This window comes from Colossoma macropomum, unplaced genomic scaffold (genome assembly GCF_904425465.1).
Source record: "Colossoma macropomum unplaced genomic scaffold, Colossoma_macropomum, whole genome shotgun sequence".
NCBI classification, from domain to species: domain Eukaryota; kingdom Metazoa; phylum Chordata; class Actinopteri; order Characiformes; family Serrasalmidae; genus Colossoma; species Colossoma macropomum.
This window is the reverse complement of record NW_023494798.1, coordinates 9,246,069-9,263,419: the sequence shown is the minus strand read 5'-3', so window position 1 is coordinate 9,263,419 and position 17,351 is coordinate 9,246,069. Positions and strand designations below refer to the sequence as shown.

Genomic DNA, 17,351 nt, shown 5'->3' with positions numbered 1-17,351 from the left:
TGTATCTCCAAAATAGTAACTTTACAGGAGAAGGAAAAAACATACTTTACTTTTAATGTAAGTCAGTGGAACCAGACTTTTTTCCAAGTAATTTTGGGTCGTTTCTTTTAGTCCTTTCTTAATGAAATTTACATACAATGTAAAGGGCAACAGGTATTTTCAAATTATGTCAAAAACTGAAAAACCTCAAAAATGGAGATATAAGGTTTTCTTCCGACAACAGCGAAGTGTAACAACCTCATGGCTGCAAAGCACAGGGGACTGGACTGGCCTGTCTGCAGTCCAGAACTATCTCCCATTGAAAATGTGTGGTGCAAAATATGACAATGAAGGCTCCATACAATTGCACAGCTGAAGACTTGTATAACAGAAGGATGGCAAAAAATACCATTCATTCCCCAAATGACTATTTTGTATAATTTTTATTTAATGCAGCTCAATCAGAATGTACTACTCACTTTTCTTAAATAAACTTTTGTTTCTGTTTTTATTAGCATTTCACATACTGCCCCAATTTTTTCTGGAGCTGAAGTGTGCACTACATCGGCAGGGCTCAGTACTCACTTGATGAGCTGGATTAGGAGTGCTGGAGGAGGGAATAATTAAATAACACGTAGAAATTGCTAGTTAAAAGTATCCTATGTACAGCAGGCCTTACCTCACAGTAAGTTCCAGTGTACCCCACTGGACAGTTGCAGAGCAGGCTCTCGTCATCCTTCTGCTCCACACACTGTCCTCCATGCAAACAGGGGGCGCTGTCACAGGCTCCCACTGCGGTCTGGCAGTGTTCACCAGTAAAACCCGACAAGCACACACACTTTGAGTCCTGCAATTCACAGATTACGCCTCATGAGATACAGAGAGAGAAACAGCTCGAGGCAATGTCTCTATGTGCATTTCAAAGTCAGTTCTGCCAGGTGTTAGCAACAGTCAGCATTCAGCATTGCTCAAGCGATTCAGGAGTCGCACATTATAATTTAAAAAGTGAGAAGTGAATGCCGTACCTCGCAGCGTCCTCCGTTGTGACACGAACCCTGGCAGCTACTGTTCCCTGTTGAGTTGGTGATATTTAACACAATCAATAGCCAGGACTGCTTGTCCAGCACAGCAAAGAGCTACAGCTGCACAGTGGATTACGAATGGTACCGAGGTGCTAGCTAACAAATGTCTTCATTACAAGGATCTGCAGCTGGCATTTTTAAATAACACAGGACTGTCTAAGCAGGTACAGGTGATCACTCTCACTCAGGGAGGCTAAATGCTAAAATGAAAAATGAAATCATCGCTGCCTTCTGTTGTAAACATTATTACTCAGATCCTGCAGTGGTGTCGATTTATTGAGTTTAAAGACTAGGTTTCTGACGATCGGAGGAACTTTTGACAAATTCTACCGATTTAGAGATGATTTTTTGGGGGGTTGGGGGTTTTGGTGGCTGTTTTGAAGTTATAATTGTTTATTTTAGCTGGTAAACGCAGAAGGAAGCCAGATAGCTAATGATACAGCTAGGATGCCAAAAGAACACTCCCATACAGAGACTGAGGAGTGTAGAGTTGAGGAGGTTCAGAAGCTAAACGCTAAAGTTAGCAAGGTGGCTATCTGGCTATCTGACGTTACCTCAGTTTGATTATTTTCTCTGACTAAAAAGGTAAAAAACTGGTCTCTGGTGTACATTTTGTGCTGAATAAAGACAGAATCACTGTTTTATTTGCAATTTTTGTTTGACAACCAAGGTAAAAGTTATACTAATGCTAGCTTGGTTGTATTTATTAGCCTGTGGATCAGTGGCTAGGCTAGCAGGATTGATTGACACCACAGGAATTCTCATAGTACATATATATATATATATATATATATATATATATATATATATAACATGTTAAACTCCAAAGCTTTAGCTTTACACCCTGTTTGTGCTGGATTAGTTTTCAGTGTTTGCTGATGAGAGTTGTCCTTTTAATTCAGCATAAATCTTTAACGTCCATGTTTTTTTTTTAAATCTGTCAAGTAATAATTCCTGAACTAATCACCTTCTGTAATTGGCTGAGCTCCCTCTGTAAGCAGTCTGCTTCAAACTGATCTAGCACTAATGTAATGAGAAAACCTGCTAATAGACACGCTGGGTGGTGTGTAATGTGGTTCTTGTGATGTAACACTGACATGAACCACAAGGCCATGATATTTCAGTACGTCTATCAGTCGTAATTTAGGGAACACATATTTTATCCTGTATAAATCAGCTAGTCAGATGTCTTACAAATTACATTACAGTATATAGTTTAGTAAAAGCAGTCCAGCTTGAATAGTGCTTCATTTAGTAGCCTTGAAAACAATGATGAAAGCTGTACTATATATATATATATAATCATCGCTGTTGGGACAAAACCTCATATCATATTTTAGACGGTTTTCATTGATTGACATAATTCAAAATCTCTGTGTCAAAATTTCATAACAAATGGACCAACAGAACTACTTGGAATAAATAATTTCTCTATTGTCCTGCATTAAAATTCCTTCACATTTTTAGTGATACGCTTTTAACAAAAATGTGGTTATGAAAGCTGCATGTATCAAAATGCATCCCTCCCATACTCACTTATATCGCACTTCGGCCCCACCCATCCAGGCAGACAGTTGCAGAGGTATCCACCAATCAGGTTTCGGCAGGACTGAGCATTGACACAGACGCCCACCTCACACTCGTTCATATCTGCAAACAGAGTTTTTCTTTTACTCAGATATTCCAGCACAGTTTGGTGATTTTCCTGCTTCAGTACAAAGTGAGCTTGATAACTAACTGCTGATCTCAGTCGGGTGTGACACCCCAAAGACACACCACCACCACGTCAATGTCACTGCAGTGCTGAGAATGATCCACCACCCAAATAGTACCTGCTCTGTGAGGGTCCATGGGGGTCCTGACCACTGAAGAACAGGGTAAAAGGGGGCTAACAAAGTATGCAGAGAAACAGATGGACTACAGTCTGTAACTGTAGAACTACAAAGTGCACCTATATAGTAAGTGGAGCTGATAAAATGGACAATGAGCGTAGAAACAAGGTCATAATGTTTTGCCTGACGGGTGTAGTGTCAATACACCATCAGGAATCACTCATATACATCATACAACCACTGGGAATCCCTGTGGTGTCAATCAATCCTGACTGCTAGGCTAGCCACTGATCTACAGGCTAATAAATACAACCATGCTAGAATTAGAACATTAATTCTGTCTTTGTAAGTAGCTATATTTCTAACTTTAGCTTCTAGCTTGTTGTCCCGCTCATCTGACTAGTCATTTCTGTCAAACAAACCATTCCCATCATCAGAATAATGATTTGACGACAATGTGAAGTGGGGTGTTCAGAATTCGCCTGCAAAGTGAGGCTGAGCACTGCATTGGCAGATACACTTGAAGACGTTCAGAAAACACTGATTACACTTCAGATAACAAATATCACTGTCGCTGAGAAAATAACTGTCGCTGAGTCTGATCAAAATTTGCTCGCCCTTTCAGAGCGGGGGTGTTCTGAGGTGTCAGTTTGACACATGACTGCAACTGAGAGCATGATACACTCTAGGGAACGAGCGCTGAGGTGGGCCACGAGGGGCAGCCAAGTGTAAAAAAGATTCTTCCATTAGTGAACATGCCCTGGCCTGCCTCACAGTCTGCTCTGTCCAAACACTCCGATTCCTCCCTCTTTAATCATTAAACAAACAGTCAGCGCACCGTCTGATCCGGGTTAATAGATAGCGAAGGTTGGCAAAGAAACAATAGTGTCGTGGGAAAATGATGCTCGATGCATCTTGGGTTGACATAAAGTCATTCAATCAATGGATAATTAATAGAGCCATTTATAAATTTAGGTATCTTGTGGACATTTTATGTATGTTTTGTTAGATAATGATAGGGAAAGTGCAACAAGATGAGTGGATATATCTTTTGAATCTGGCAAATTATTTATGTACTTATGCATGTATGTATTTATCTGTATAGGGTTGCATGTACATCGATCAGGCATAACATTATGACCACCTCCTTGTTTCTACGCTCATTGTTCATTTTATCAGCTCCACTTACTATATAGGTGCACTTTGTAGTTCTACAGTTACAGACTGTAGTCCATCTGTTTCTCTGATACTTTGTTAGCCCCCTTTTACCCTGTTCTTCAGTGGTCAGGACCCCCACGGACCCTCACAGAGCAAGTACTATTTGGGTGGAGGATCATTCTCAGCACTGCAGTAACACTGACATGGTGGTGGTGTGTTAGTGTGTGTTGTGCTGGTATGAGTGGATCAGACACAGCAGTGCTGCTGTATATGCAACAGTGTCTTTCCACGCTGGACTAAGAGGTGTCTGAAGACATGACCAGGTATAATTTAGCATTTTAAATTTCTGCAGATCAATAAGTGCACCTCATTAGTAGGCCTATTCCTTTATTAGTGGGCTTATTCCTTTATTAGTGGACCTATTCCTTTATTAGTGGGCTAAATTCCTTTATTAGTGGACCTATTCCTTTATTAGTGGGCTTATTCCTTTATTAGTGGACCTATTCCTTTACTAGTGGGCTTATTCCTTTATTAGTGGACCTATTCCTTTATTAGTGGACCTATTCCTTTATTAGTGGGCTTAATTCCTTTATTAGTGGGCTTAATTCCTTTATTAGTGGGCTTATTCCTTTGTTAGTGGGCCTATTCCTTTATTAGTGGACCTATTCCTTTATTAGTGGGCTTAATTCCTTTATTAGTGGGCTTATTCCTTTATTAGTGGGCCTATTCCTTTATTAGTGGGCTTAATTCCTTTATTAGTGGACCTATTCCTTTATTAGTGGGCCTATTCCTTTATTAGTTGGCCTATTCCTTTATTAGTGGGCTTATTCCTTTATTAGTGGGCTTAGTCCCTTTATTAGTGGGCCTATTCCTTTATTAGTGGACCTATTCCTTTATTAGTGGGCTTAATTCCTTTATTAGTGGGCTTAATTCCTTTATTAGTGGGCTTATTTGTTGGCCTGTCCTTCTATACTGTGAACTGAGAGGCAGAGATGAACAGGTGTGGACAGGTACAGACAGGTAAGGACAGGCTCAGGCAAGCATCAGCAGGTCCAGGAGAGCGCGGACTGGTACAGACAGGATCAGAGAGGCACGGGCATGTGCGGGCAGACGGCTAATTACAGAGACCAGGACAGCCGGGGGAGGATATGCGCATGTATGTATGTAAGTGTGTGTTTGTGTGTGTTTACCTATCTGGCAGGTCTTGCCGGTCCAGCCTGGAGGACAGAGACACTGGAAGCCCCGCGGCGTCTCTCGGCACGTGGCCCCACTCTTGCACGGGGCCGAGTCACACTGCAGCACTGCTACACAATATGAGACAAGCAAATACATGTAAGTCAAATACATGCAAACAATCCATGCAATTCACTGCTGTAACCCCTTGAACTTTTAATGCTCAACCAGAAAGTTGCGATATTTCTACCTTAATTTACTCGTATCCTTTAACACCCTGATTTCTCTGTCATCTTCTCTTATTTTATTCACCTAATTATGTTCTGATTCATATTAGCACTATATTAAATCACTATATTAAAGCACTAGGGAGCCTAAATCTGTGATTGCTTTCTAATTAGGTTTAATTTTGTCTCGTGGGCAAGTAATATGCATATGCAAATAGGCCCTATGAATATCTTCCTAATGTCTACATGTATGTCTTTCCTTTTGATATAATTTGGACAGATCTAACTTTGGTAAAGCTTGCATACAACATAAAATATACAATGTAGTGTTATGTAAAATGCAGAGGGTCATTCTCCAGTTGGAGGTGAAACTGTGTCACAAAGGCTGCAGGGCTTCAAAAGATGCTTAAAATATTAGGCACAGCTCCAGAAGTCGGTATGTACATTTACATAGTTGAGCTAAGATTAAATAACACCTTTCCTTTATGATTTCACTGATTTTTCTTTTTTTATATCATTAATATTACACTACATTAAAAATATGTATTTTATTTAAAAAATTCATTTGTCACAGAGATTTTGGTCACTGGTGTTATCAGGACTCTTATGTTGTATTTTCAGCTCTATTAATCTGCTTCTTTGGGTTGAAGCTCATCAGAGAGGAAGCAGCTAAAGGCATGAGAAGGCGAGTCACACTCGCTCAGTATATTTCATTAATTTATTAATAATTTTGTTGATCAGGCAGCTCATAACTTCTATGTGTCACTGGTGTTATGTACTTTAATGGCTGGGGAATTAAAATGTTGTCAAAATTATGCCAAAATATCATTTATATTACTGATTTTAAATAGTTACACAAGGTCACCTGACCATTAATGAGTCAGCCAATTTACAAAATCTTCTGTTTTAACCAGAATGTCACTGGAGTCACAGTCACTGGTGTTGCACCACATTCATACAACACCAGTGACTGTAAAATATGTTTGGAATTAAGTTCCTTTTTGTATACATGATAATGTGAGATATTATGAGATATTAATGGACATATTGAGATTGTTTAGTTTTGGGATGAAAAGAAAAACAATTTTTTAAAAAATATATTCACCTGAATTCCCACTCCAGATGGAGAACGACCCAGAGACTCATTTCATTTCCAGTTAAAACAGTCATTAAATGTGTTATTTATTTTTAAGGAGATATTTCTGAGGAGATTAGATATAAAATAACCCACTTGAGTAAGAATGGGGGAAAGTCAGAGGAAAATAAGTAACAGAAGAAGGAAAAAGACAACAAAACTTGAACAATTATTAACAGATATGGAGAGAATGGGACTCCTAACAACCCCCTGTTAGACCACCAAAACTGTCACCATCAGATAAACAGACCTCAGTATCCCTGGATTTGTTTGGAATTATTTGGATCATGAAAAGCAGAAAATGACCAAAATGACCAGAAAAAAAAAACAACTTCTGAGACTGAACTTTCTCTCTTGATTTCTTTGTAAAACTGAAAGCCTCCTGAAAAGAACAGAATACCAAACGTGTTTCCTGTTTGCTTTCCTGCTAAAAAATAAATTACTTTTAATTGCTGTGTGATAGTTATCCTTCAGAAATGCTCTTCGTGTGCTAGATTTTTAGAAATCTAGGCATTTCTAGGCATTTCTGCCTTTTATTCTACTATTCTACTACATCAGGGGTCTGCAAGCCAAATGTTAAGAAGAGACATTTTGTCAAGTTTCAACAAAAATCAATCCATCTTGGGAGCCACAACATTTCATGTCCATTTTATTGAATAAACGTTTCACCATCTTGGCTGTAAATGTGTCTCAGTATGTTGCTAATGTACTAGTATAGGCTAAACATATATTACAAACCAAAACGCAGGCTTACTTTGCTCTGCTTTAAGCTTTAGCCCAGCTAATGTTAAAGCCGCTTTTCTCGCATCTCTAGCAGGAAACTTTTAACTTTTACAAAAGTAGAACAGTTTCTTGTAAAATGTCTCTTAAAATGTCTGTTTGACTTTTTACGAGGCTGACGTCGCTTCTCATTCACCAGCTTCTTGTTCGAATTTTCGCATGAGGTGCCAGAATGTAATGCACCATTTAAGGTGGAACGGAAAAAAATTCAAATGAGAAGCTTCACAACTTTTTAGTGTTTGTCAGATTAAACATATCAGGAAACCAGCTGGAGTGATTATGAACGCAAATAAGTCCATTCATCTCCAAATTATCGATGTTCGCCTTAAATCTCTCTCTTTGCCGTTTCATTAGCTACTAGCTAGTTGTCTGTGTTGCTATGGTGACCAGCAGTCTGTGCTGATCTTCAGGGTTAAAGGGTGAATTAGCAGTTCTACATTAACTCCAGAGTTTAAGACCATTTACTGTTAAACTGTGTTGCCACGTGTTGCCGACCACTGCACTAGACTAATGTGATTTCCTAGAATTGTTGATGCACTTATTGTCATATGTAAAGAACAAACGTGATTTTTAGTCTCGTTCTCATGTTGGTTTACACCTAATTTCCTCACTCTAGTAACTCCATTATTAAATAGGAGTTATATAAGTAACTGAATAAGCCTGAGCTTTCAGTGGTTAATCATTTAACCATCATAAGCATATCAGTATGCATGAGCTGGGTTTCTGAACTCTCTCATAACTGCATCTTATTCAACCGAAGTCGAATTACAGCCAGTCAGCTGCAGCATCTTTCTGAGTGATAATGATTTTAATGCATGCTTATGATAATATTCAGCTCTGTCTGAACAGACTGAGCACTTGTGGATCGCTCTGAGTGTGTGAGAGAGAGAGATGTGCATGTCTGTAATAACTGGAGGCGGACTTATTACACGGATGAGTGCTGTGATGGAACTGTGACTTTGAATGTGGTAACGAGAGAGAGAGTGGTGTGTGCGGTAAAAGCTGGAGGTGGAGTTATAGAAGAGTGAAACCGGGTGCCCTTGGATGCTCCTCTGTTTTTGCTCTCGGTGGATTCTGAACAAATACAGATAAATCAACCACACAGAGAGAGAGAGAGAGAGAGGGACAGAGAGAGAGAGAGAGAGAGAGAGAGTGAGAGAGAGAGAGAGACAGAGAGAGAGAATGAGAGTGTGAAAGTGAAAGAGGAGAAAAAGAAACAGAAAGAAAAAGAAATAAAGACAGAAGTGGAGAAAGTGAATCAGAGATAAAGAGAAAAAAACAGGAAGACAGAGAGAAAGCAGGGAGAGAGAGATAAAGAAGAAAGAAAGAAAGAAAAAGAGCCTCTGTCAGAAGAGCGAGAGGAAAAGAACATTGAAGATAGAAAAAGAAAAAGAAAGACAGAAAAAGAGAAAGAAAGAGATGGATAGAAAAAAAGACTCTCTCCTCTAAAGAAAGAGAGAGAGAGGGAGAGAGACAGAGAGAGAGAGAGAGAGAGAGAGAGAGAGAGAGAGAGAGAGAGAAAGAGAGGGGGCAGAGAGAGAAAGAGAGAGAGAAATAGAGGGGATAGAGAGAAAGTATGAGACTGAAAGAGGGGAAAATAAATTGAGAGAAAAAGAAAAAAGAGACAGAAACAGACAGAAAGAGAATCAGAGACAAAGAGAAAGAGAGAGAAAGACAGAAAGAATAGAGAGAGTGAAAGAAAGAAAGAAAGAAAGAAAGAAAGAAAGAAAGAAAGAAAGAAAGAAAAAGAGCCTCTTTCAGAAGAGCGAGAGGAAAAGAACAAAGAAAATAGAAAAGGAAAAAGAAAGACAGAAAAAGAGAAAGCATATCAGAGGGATGGATAGAACAAAAGAGGAGAGAGATAGAGAGAGAGAGAGAGAATGGGGAGAAAGTATGAAAGTGAAAGAGGGGAAAAAAGAGAGAGAAAAAGAAAAAGAAATAAAGACAGAAAAAGAGAAAAAAGAGCAAAGCAAATCAGAGAGATGGAAAGAGTAAGAAAGAGAGAGAGAGAGAGAGAGAGAGAGAGAGAGAGAGAGAGAGAGATGCTCAATAAAGTGAAGGCCTTTTCCTTCCTTCCTCCAGAACTCAGCGGCTGAAGTCTTTTTCATTCCTCTTCATCCTTTTTCATTTTTGTTGATATTCTTTGATTCTTTTAAGTCTTTTTGAAGATGTCAGATTACAGACAGTTACTGGGGCAAATCGTCTAGATAATATTAGAGTTACTGATAAATGTCCAGACCCTGGGCACAAGAGAGAGAGAGCTCTTGGCTGCGACAATTCCCTGAATCCTTTGATGATATTACGCACTGTAGAGTGTGAAACACCTAAAATCCCTGCAACTGATCACTGAGGAACTGTTATTTTCAAACTGCTGTATTTTTTTGCTTTTTTTTTATTAGTGAAGTAGCGAACCTTGACCCATACTCGCTCATAAAGGACCAGGCCTTTCCTGGATGCTCCTTTTATACCTAAGCATGACTGCATCACCCATTTACCCCTTAAAAGCCCAGGCTTATTACATACTAAGGCTTATTATTCAGTAACTGCAGGGACTTCAGTGCAAACTGGCTTTTCTTAGGTTACATAAGTGTGTAATAAAACTTTAGGCCCCCTAGTGGCCCTGACCATTTAAGGGATTAAACTAGCTCAGGTTATCTGTGCTGGTTTTATCAGTCAGATGGGAAATAAAAACTGTTCATCAAGCTAAACGCCAGTAACAATTAGTTGCGTCTCTATAGATCCTTTCAGAACTCACTCAACCAGAAAACAGCCATCCGGTTTAAAGAAGTGATTCCCGAATTTCCTTTGAAACTGTAGGTAGTAAGTTTGCATTTGCTGTGTGTTTTGATTGCTGCCTCATTTTATCTAAGGTCAGTTTGTTTCAGGTATGGACACATCATGAAAGCCATTCTGTGTTTGTTTATCCCCTTAAAATCACAATCTTATTACATACTAATGCATGCTATTCAGTGACTACGGAGACTTCAATGCAAACTGGCTGAGCTGTTCTTAGGTTACAGGACCCGCCGGTGGGCCCAGACCATTTAAGGGGTTAAGACTTTTTTTAACATTTCACAATATTTCTAGCCTTAAATTGTTGCAGAATGAATGTATATTTACAAAAACAATGAAGCTGATAAAGATGAAACATTACATTTCTTGTCTTTGTACTGTTCAAACACAGATCAATGTATATTCAGAAATCACTGCTTTCTGCTTTTATTTGCATTTTATCGACTGTCTGAACTTTTGTATAAGAATACATGTGTTTGGACTGGATTAACTGTGGTTCTGATATGATCTGATCATTTTTGTATAGCGTGTGATTGTTGGCTGGTTACATTCTGCAGGAAAGATCTAAAGACACACACACACGTACATAATTAGCCTTTTTCTCAGGCTGAAACTAGTTCACATACCCAGTTTTTCCACTGATGGCAGTAACATTACATCAGAGCCACTGCATATCCTACCTGTGAGTTTGTTTGATTGTTGATTGTTTGTGTTCCACTTTAATCAGTGTTATTTTGGTGCAGTCCTGATTGGAATCTACAGTCAGCAGTGGAAATGTCAGCTGCTTCTGACTGCTGCTGATTACACTGTACACACCAGAGGGGTGTGTGTGTGTGTGTGTGTGTGTGTGTGTGTGTGTACCAGCTGCACAGGTGGGTCCGGTCCAGCCATCTGCACACACACAACTGAAGCCAGTCTGGTCTTCTACACACGTCGCTCCATTCATGCACGGGGACGAGAGACATGCGTGCTCCACTGGAAGAGAAAGAATAATGAAATGAATGTTGGGAAAAAGCATTGAGGCATTCAAACAGTTCATTTTTGTTCTTTTATTATACAACAGTTAGTTCCGGCCACGCAAGCTGATTGAGAAGCGTTCTAGCCGTGCTGTTATTTCACCATCATGTCACGTTTTTTTCACAAACGCTGTATCACTCTGCTGAGACGCCGTTGCTAAGCAACGACTTTGACAGCTGTAGGAGACGCTCAAGCCATTTGAATGTTTTCACTTCTTACTTTACCACAAACAGAAAATGGACACTTTTAAGATCACATTTGACCGACAGCCGATTTGGTCAGACTCTGAAGATGAGGCGACACTAAATTCCAAAACTGTCATCACCACTGAGCAGCTTTTCAGTCGGCAGCTGAGACAGAACAGCTAAACAACCTGGAATCAGCCAGAAATGAACCCAACACCATTCGCCAAACTAAATGGGCTGTAAGATGCTTTACAGACTGGCTGGAACAAAACAACATTGATATTGATCTAAAAACTGACAAAACTGAGCTAAACTTGATATTGCGGCAGTTTTATGGCTCAGTCCGATTTGGTCAGACTCTGAAGATCAGACTACACGTTTGGCGAATGGTATTCGGTGGAATATCAGGAAATCCCTTTTAGCTATGCCACTGTAGCCAAACATTAAACTAGCTGAAACTGGCTGACTTTCTGTTTAGGCTATCAAACAGATGTTTGTTCCTGAGTTTTCTTACTGATCTGTCAAGCATGTCCAGCCTCGCAGCAGTAGCTATGGAAGAGTGCATTGCATGGACAGGTTCTCCAAGTGAATTCAGGCATTACATTAGTGTGGGAGTTGAGAGGGACCCTCTCAACAATAGTGCTCATCAGCGCACGAATCAAATTTACCACTCCACTCACCAGTGTCGCAGTTGCGGCCAAGAAAACCGTCCTGACACACACAGTTATACTCGTTGGGTTCTGTGTTGATACAAGTGCCTCCGTTCTTGCATGGCTGATGATTCCCACAGTAATTCAGATCTGAGAGAGAGAGAGAGAGAGAGAGAGAGAGAGAGAGAGAGAGAGAGAGAGAGAGATTCAGCATAGGATGCTGATAAGGAGCTGTCACATAAAAGTTCCCACATAAAGGGAGCTCTACACGATACAGCAACAAGTTTGTGGAGTTAACATTTTATTTTAAAATTTAGATTTTTTTTTATAAATTCTTATTACTGCACCGTGTCCACATATGAGTTTCCCATTATAGATATGTATGCACCTTTTATGATTGTATTCATGCTCAATAGTTTGCATAATATGTTTTCTGCAAACTGTTATTACAGCCATTCTTTGGACATTTTCACAGATCTCCAATTCTACTAATATAGGTAATAATGTATATAGCTTAAAGCATAGTGAATGAACCATTTGGATTTGGATTCCCGATCTGGAATATACTGAACAAATAACAAGACCTTAAAAAATCCTCAATATGTGTTCCTTACAATGAAGTCAATTGAAGCACTTTTTTATTCACAAACACGTCTATAAAAAGCACAGACAGAAGGCTTTAGTGCTCAATCATTCATAAGTTCAGTACTTGCAATACTACTACAGAAAGCTGTTTTCCATATGTACTCATTATGTAATTACTCACGCAAACACAAAGGAAAAGCATTGTGCAATAGTTTGGAATGTTTGGAAGAGTTCCACGAAAGAGGCCTTTCCGAGAGAAAGCTACAAAATACATCGCCTGAACTTTGCAAAATGTTATTGGGACTTCAACTGGCATTGTGTGATGTGATCAGATTCATAATGAATTCCACTAAAAAAAACAAGAAAAAAAAGATTTGAGCCCAAAACTTGTCCCTCTCCCAGAAGGCTAAAAATTACCTGTGAGTAGACTTTCCGGAAGATAATGACCCCAAACACACCAAAATCCACACAGAAATTGTGGCCTCAGGTCTTTCAACAGCTCTCTCAGTCTCCAGATTTGAATCCAACTAAAAATCTGTGGTGTATACTGAACAGGGCAGTCCACAAGCAAAGCCCCAACAATATCAAGGAAATCTAGCCTATATTTATTAAAAACAATAACACAAATATTGTATTTTTGTACTGTTTTAAATTTAATGCAGGTGAAAAGGAATTTATTCATCTCTACTCTGCCAACTTTTTTGGAAATGAAGATTATAATAATGATAATAATAATAATTAGCACTGCAACAAAATTTCGGCCACTGAAATACAGTCAAAGGTGACACTTTTAGACATTTTGCTCATATTAAAACATTAAACAGGACTACAACAAAGTAGTAACACTTCACAAATCATTTGAACGATAATGAAATATGGAAATTGTGATTGAACACTGTTGCACTGTTTCTGGTCAGATCAGATACATTTAAACACATTCAAACAGTTTGAGCAGCAGTAGATCAACAGTGGAACTGTTCTACGGTTTCTTTGAGGGATATTAGACAAGAGATTTATAATCACTGTTCATCCAAGTATCTACAGTTGGCAAAACACTTAAGAACTGCTCCTCTACAGGTTGAGGTCATTCACTACACAGAATACTGCAAAAGAGCAGAAGCAGAAACGAAAGCTGCTAACATGTCTATGTCATTTGTTTTTTAATTAAGGGAAAAAAAATCACAAAAGACAGTGTAAAAGTGGAAAGTGTACCCAAAAAGTAGTCAGCTCAGGTTTGTCCAATTGAAAGCAGAATTTGTCAATATTAATAATGTATTTTATTTATTATTATTTATTTTATTTTATTTATTACCTTTTATTTATTACCTAATTTTCTCTTCAAAAAATTCTCTTCAGTGCATTTTTTAGTGATAAAAAATTTCTTTTGGGCGAAATTGGTGCCTAATTGAAGTTATATAAGAGAGACAGACCTAAGACAGCATGACAGCTGACAAACTGTCAAAGGATGTTTTCACATAACACACAAAGCTGAGACACACACTCATGTCTGATCCCACCTTTATCACAGAGCAGACCGCCCCAGTTGGTGTCACATACACACTTCCATGGTTCGGAGCAGGTCCCGTGAACACAACCTGGAAACGTCTCACACTCATCGCACAGATTCCCCTTCCAGCCATAGTGACACCTACAGAGAGAGAGAGAGAGAGAGAGAGAGAGGGACAGGGAGAGAGAGCGAGAGAGAGAGACAGGGAGAGAGAGAGACAGATAAAGAGAGATCCGGATGAGGGTGTATAAGTTTACTGATAGTACAGACCGTATGTGATCTGAGGGCAGTGTGGGATGGTGGTTCTTTGCCGTGACTCACTTGCATTCTCCCGGAAGGCTGCAGGAAGCGTGAGCCAGGTTACATCCCTGCTTACACACCGCTGCAACGACACACACACACAAAATTTGGTATCAACTCAGATTAGCAATACTGTAAACAGTACAGGCGCCATCTCACACAAGCGATTCGGACGTTCTACAGCAAACACAAACATAAAAAAAACTTCCGACAGCCTCATGATCAGCCTCTGCAGTTTGAAGTCTGGCTTTATTTTTATAATTTTATAATTTTACTATGTTATATTTTAGTTACAGAATGAATTACATTGTTTGATTTATATTATTATAGTCGAGTTTGACTCTGTACATACAACTTTTTCCTGTTTGTTTTGGAGAAAAACATTGGGGGATGTATTTTCTTTCTGCGAAACAATAATTAAAATTCAAATCATAAAATTTATTTATTTTTTTTATTTTCTACTTGCAAACACAACTGTGACATTGATTACAACAATTTCAATAAAAGGTTAGACCTTCTGGCGTAATTATGCCAGTTGTTTCACTGAGTGCGTTTGTGCGCTTATTAATCCGATAACTGCAGAAAATCAGATTTTGTCAGTAATCCAATCAACATGTTTACACGCACTTAAGCAATCAGATAAAAGAAAACATTTGGGTGTACATGGGTCTTTTGGGGGTCTTTTGGGCTGCTATGCCACCGGCCAATAAACTCACAGAAGAAGACGCAATTTAGTTTCATCTTCGCTCCAAAAGTGTTTTGCTGCGTCTCGTGGCGACGCTGCTCGCTTATTTACGGTCGTTTTCGCACATGAGCAGACTGAGAAATATAAAAGAAATCAGAGTAAGAGCTTACATGCGCTGAGAAATCTGATTACTGAGCTAAAATCCAGCCTCTTTATCGGATTTCTTTATCAGATTTCTAGATCGGAGTATGGTGTTTACACGACCATTTAAATAATCAGATAACTGCAAAAATCTGATTATGATCGGATTATTAAGTGCATGAAAACCCACTCACTGAGCAGTGGAGTAGCCAGAGTCGGGCGCTGTTATATTGAGGTTAACACCCACCTACTAGTCTACCTCACTGTAGCTACCATAACTAGAGAGGCAAAAAATTTGAACACGACACTCAAATGCTGACCATCTAACTGGCAGCTAGGCAGTTAGATGGTCAGCATTTGAGTGTCGTGTTCAAAATCTTTGCACACACTAAAGGCTGTCTCACTGCGGCCCTGCCTTTTACAGAACTAGGTGTAAGAGGTGAGTACTCCCGGTCCGAAAAGTACAAATCCTCTCCATGATTTTGTTCCAACCGCCTGGCCTCTCTAGTTTGCTTAAACCACCAGCAAAGGTGTCCAGGCAGTTGGAACAAAATTCTGAGGAGGGTTTTAACTTTCTGGACCTGGATTACCCACCTACCTCACTAACTACATAAGCAATAGCCTAAGCTAGAAACCAGAGAGAGGGAGGGTGAGTTCAACTAAGTTCCTACAGTCTGCAGAAACAGCTGTATAAATGTTGCATTTTGATGGTGGCTGCTGAAAAATTAGTGATGATCAAAGGAAAGCTCCCCCACCCTCCCCGCCCCCCTGTAGCTACATTATCACAACACGCTTTTCTTCTTAGTGGCAACTTCTATCGGTTAACATTAGTCAGTGTTTTAGTGTCAATATTGATTGACAAAACATCCCAACGGAAGTAAACCTGTATACCATGAAAACACCTTTCCAACATGCAACCGCCAACTTGCTGTCAAAGTTAGACGACCGAGTGTCCGATCCTGGGCACCACAGTGACTCATGATTGTACCCAAGGTCGTGTTCAGTATGACCCAAGGGTGACGTTCCTGCAGGGGCGATGAAGGACGTGGCGCTGACGCCGGCTCTTCTCAGGCCTGCTGACTTCAGTCATCGCAGACAGGATAAGTGATGAACTGATAAGTGAGGCTGGAGGAGAGATTAGTGAGAGGGAGGGCAGCTAGAGTGACATCATGACCCTCAACTTTCCACAGTCATTAATTCATACAGGGGAATTCCATCCATTTCTGTAAACAAAGTCATTCAGAGAGGGTTGGTGTGTGAAACGCTCCGTTCCAGAGAAACCTACTGAGTCAGAATTCTTCAGAGTGGTTGTGATAGGAACCAGACGTCCACAGACACCCTCTAAAAGCTCCCTAAACAGAAGTTATTACGCAAAATGATTACAAATATAGTGCCTGATGGCTGAGACATTGAGTGCATTTACATATCCTCAATAATCCAATCATAATCGGATTTCTGCAGTTGTCTGATAATTCAAATAGTCACGTTAACAGCATATTCTGATTTCTTAGATCAGAGTAAGGTCTAGAAATCCGATTAAGAAATCTGATAAAGAGAGCTGGATTTTAGCTCAGTAATCAGATTTCTCAGTGCATGTGAACTCTTACTCTGATTTCTTTCGGATTTCTCAGTCTGAACGATGTATGTTCATATTTTCAGGTGAAGTGGCACAATAAAAAAAAAGCCGTGGTATGAAGTTTGAGTTTTATGTTATGTTTACGTCACGTCTTCTTCTGTGAGTCTATTGGCTGGTTGTAAAAAAGAAATCTGATTACTGTTTGACTCATGTAGATCCACAGTTTCCCATTATCTGATTACTCAAGTGCATGTAAACACACTAATTGATGTAGATTTTGGCCCAATATGTATTTTTGTGAAGTTCTTTTATGAGGGAGAGCTATGTGCAGGGCATGGTAAAGCAAAGTAGTCCCTAAAAATACCTTATTTTTTCAGTTTTACACTTTTTTACCATCATAAACATTATATTTAAAATTCAGAAGACACGTGTAGGTTCACTGCTCATTTTGCATAGTAAATAAAATGGCTATATTTGTGCTGTAGACATCATGATCAGTGCAGAGTTAGAGGCTGGTATATATACTTGCTGTCCACTAGAAATACC

General features: G+C 39.4%; 1 protein-coding gene across 1 annotated transcript in view; it reads right to left on the bottom strand.

Moving 5' to 3' along the window:
• The window catches only part of LOC118818317 (protein jagged-1b), a 104,025-nt gene that overhangs the window by 3,730 nt on the left and 82,944 nt on the right, over positions 1 to 17,351 (bottom strand). Inside the window, exons 5-12 of the mRNA XM_036585545.1 lie at positions 14,425 to 14,485; positions 14,114 to 14,244; positions 12,042 to 12,161; positions 11,021 to 11,134; positions 5,242 to 5,355; positions 2,598 to 2,711; positions 1,005 to 1,051; positions 659 to 826 (exon numbers count right to left, since the gene is read on the bottom strand). Of these exons, the coding sequence (XP_036441438.1) occupies positions 659 to 826; positions 1,005 to 1,051; positions 2,598 to 2,711; positions 5,242 to 5,355; positions 11,021 to 11,134; positions 12,042 to 12,161; positions 14,114 to 14,244; positions 14,425 to 14,485 (869 nt within the window). The remainder of the gene's footprint in view (positions 1 to 658; positions 827 to 1,004; positions 1,052 to 2,597; positions 2,712 to 5,241; positions 5,356 to 11,020; positions 11,135 to 12,041; positions 12,162 to 14,113; positions 14,245 to 14,424; positions 14,486 to 17,351) is intronic.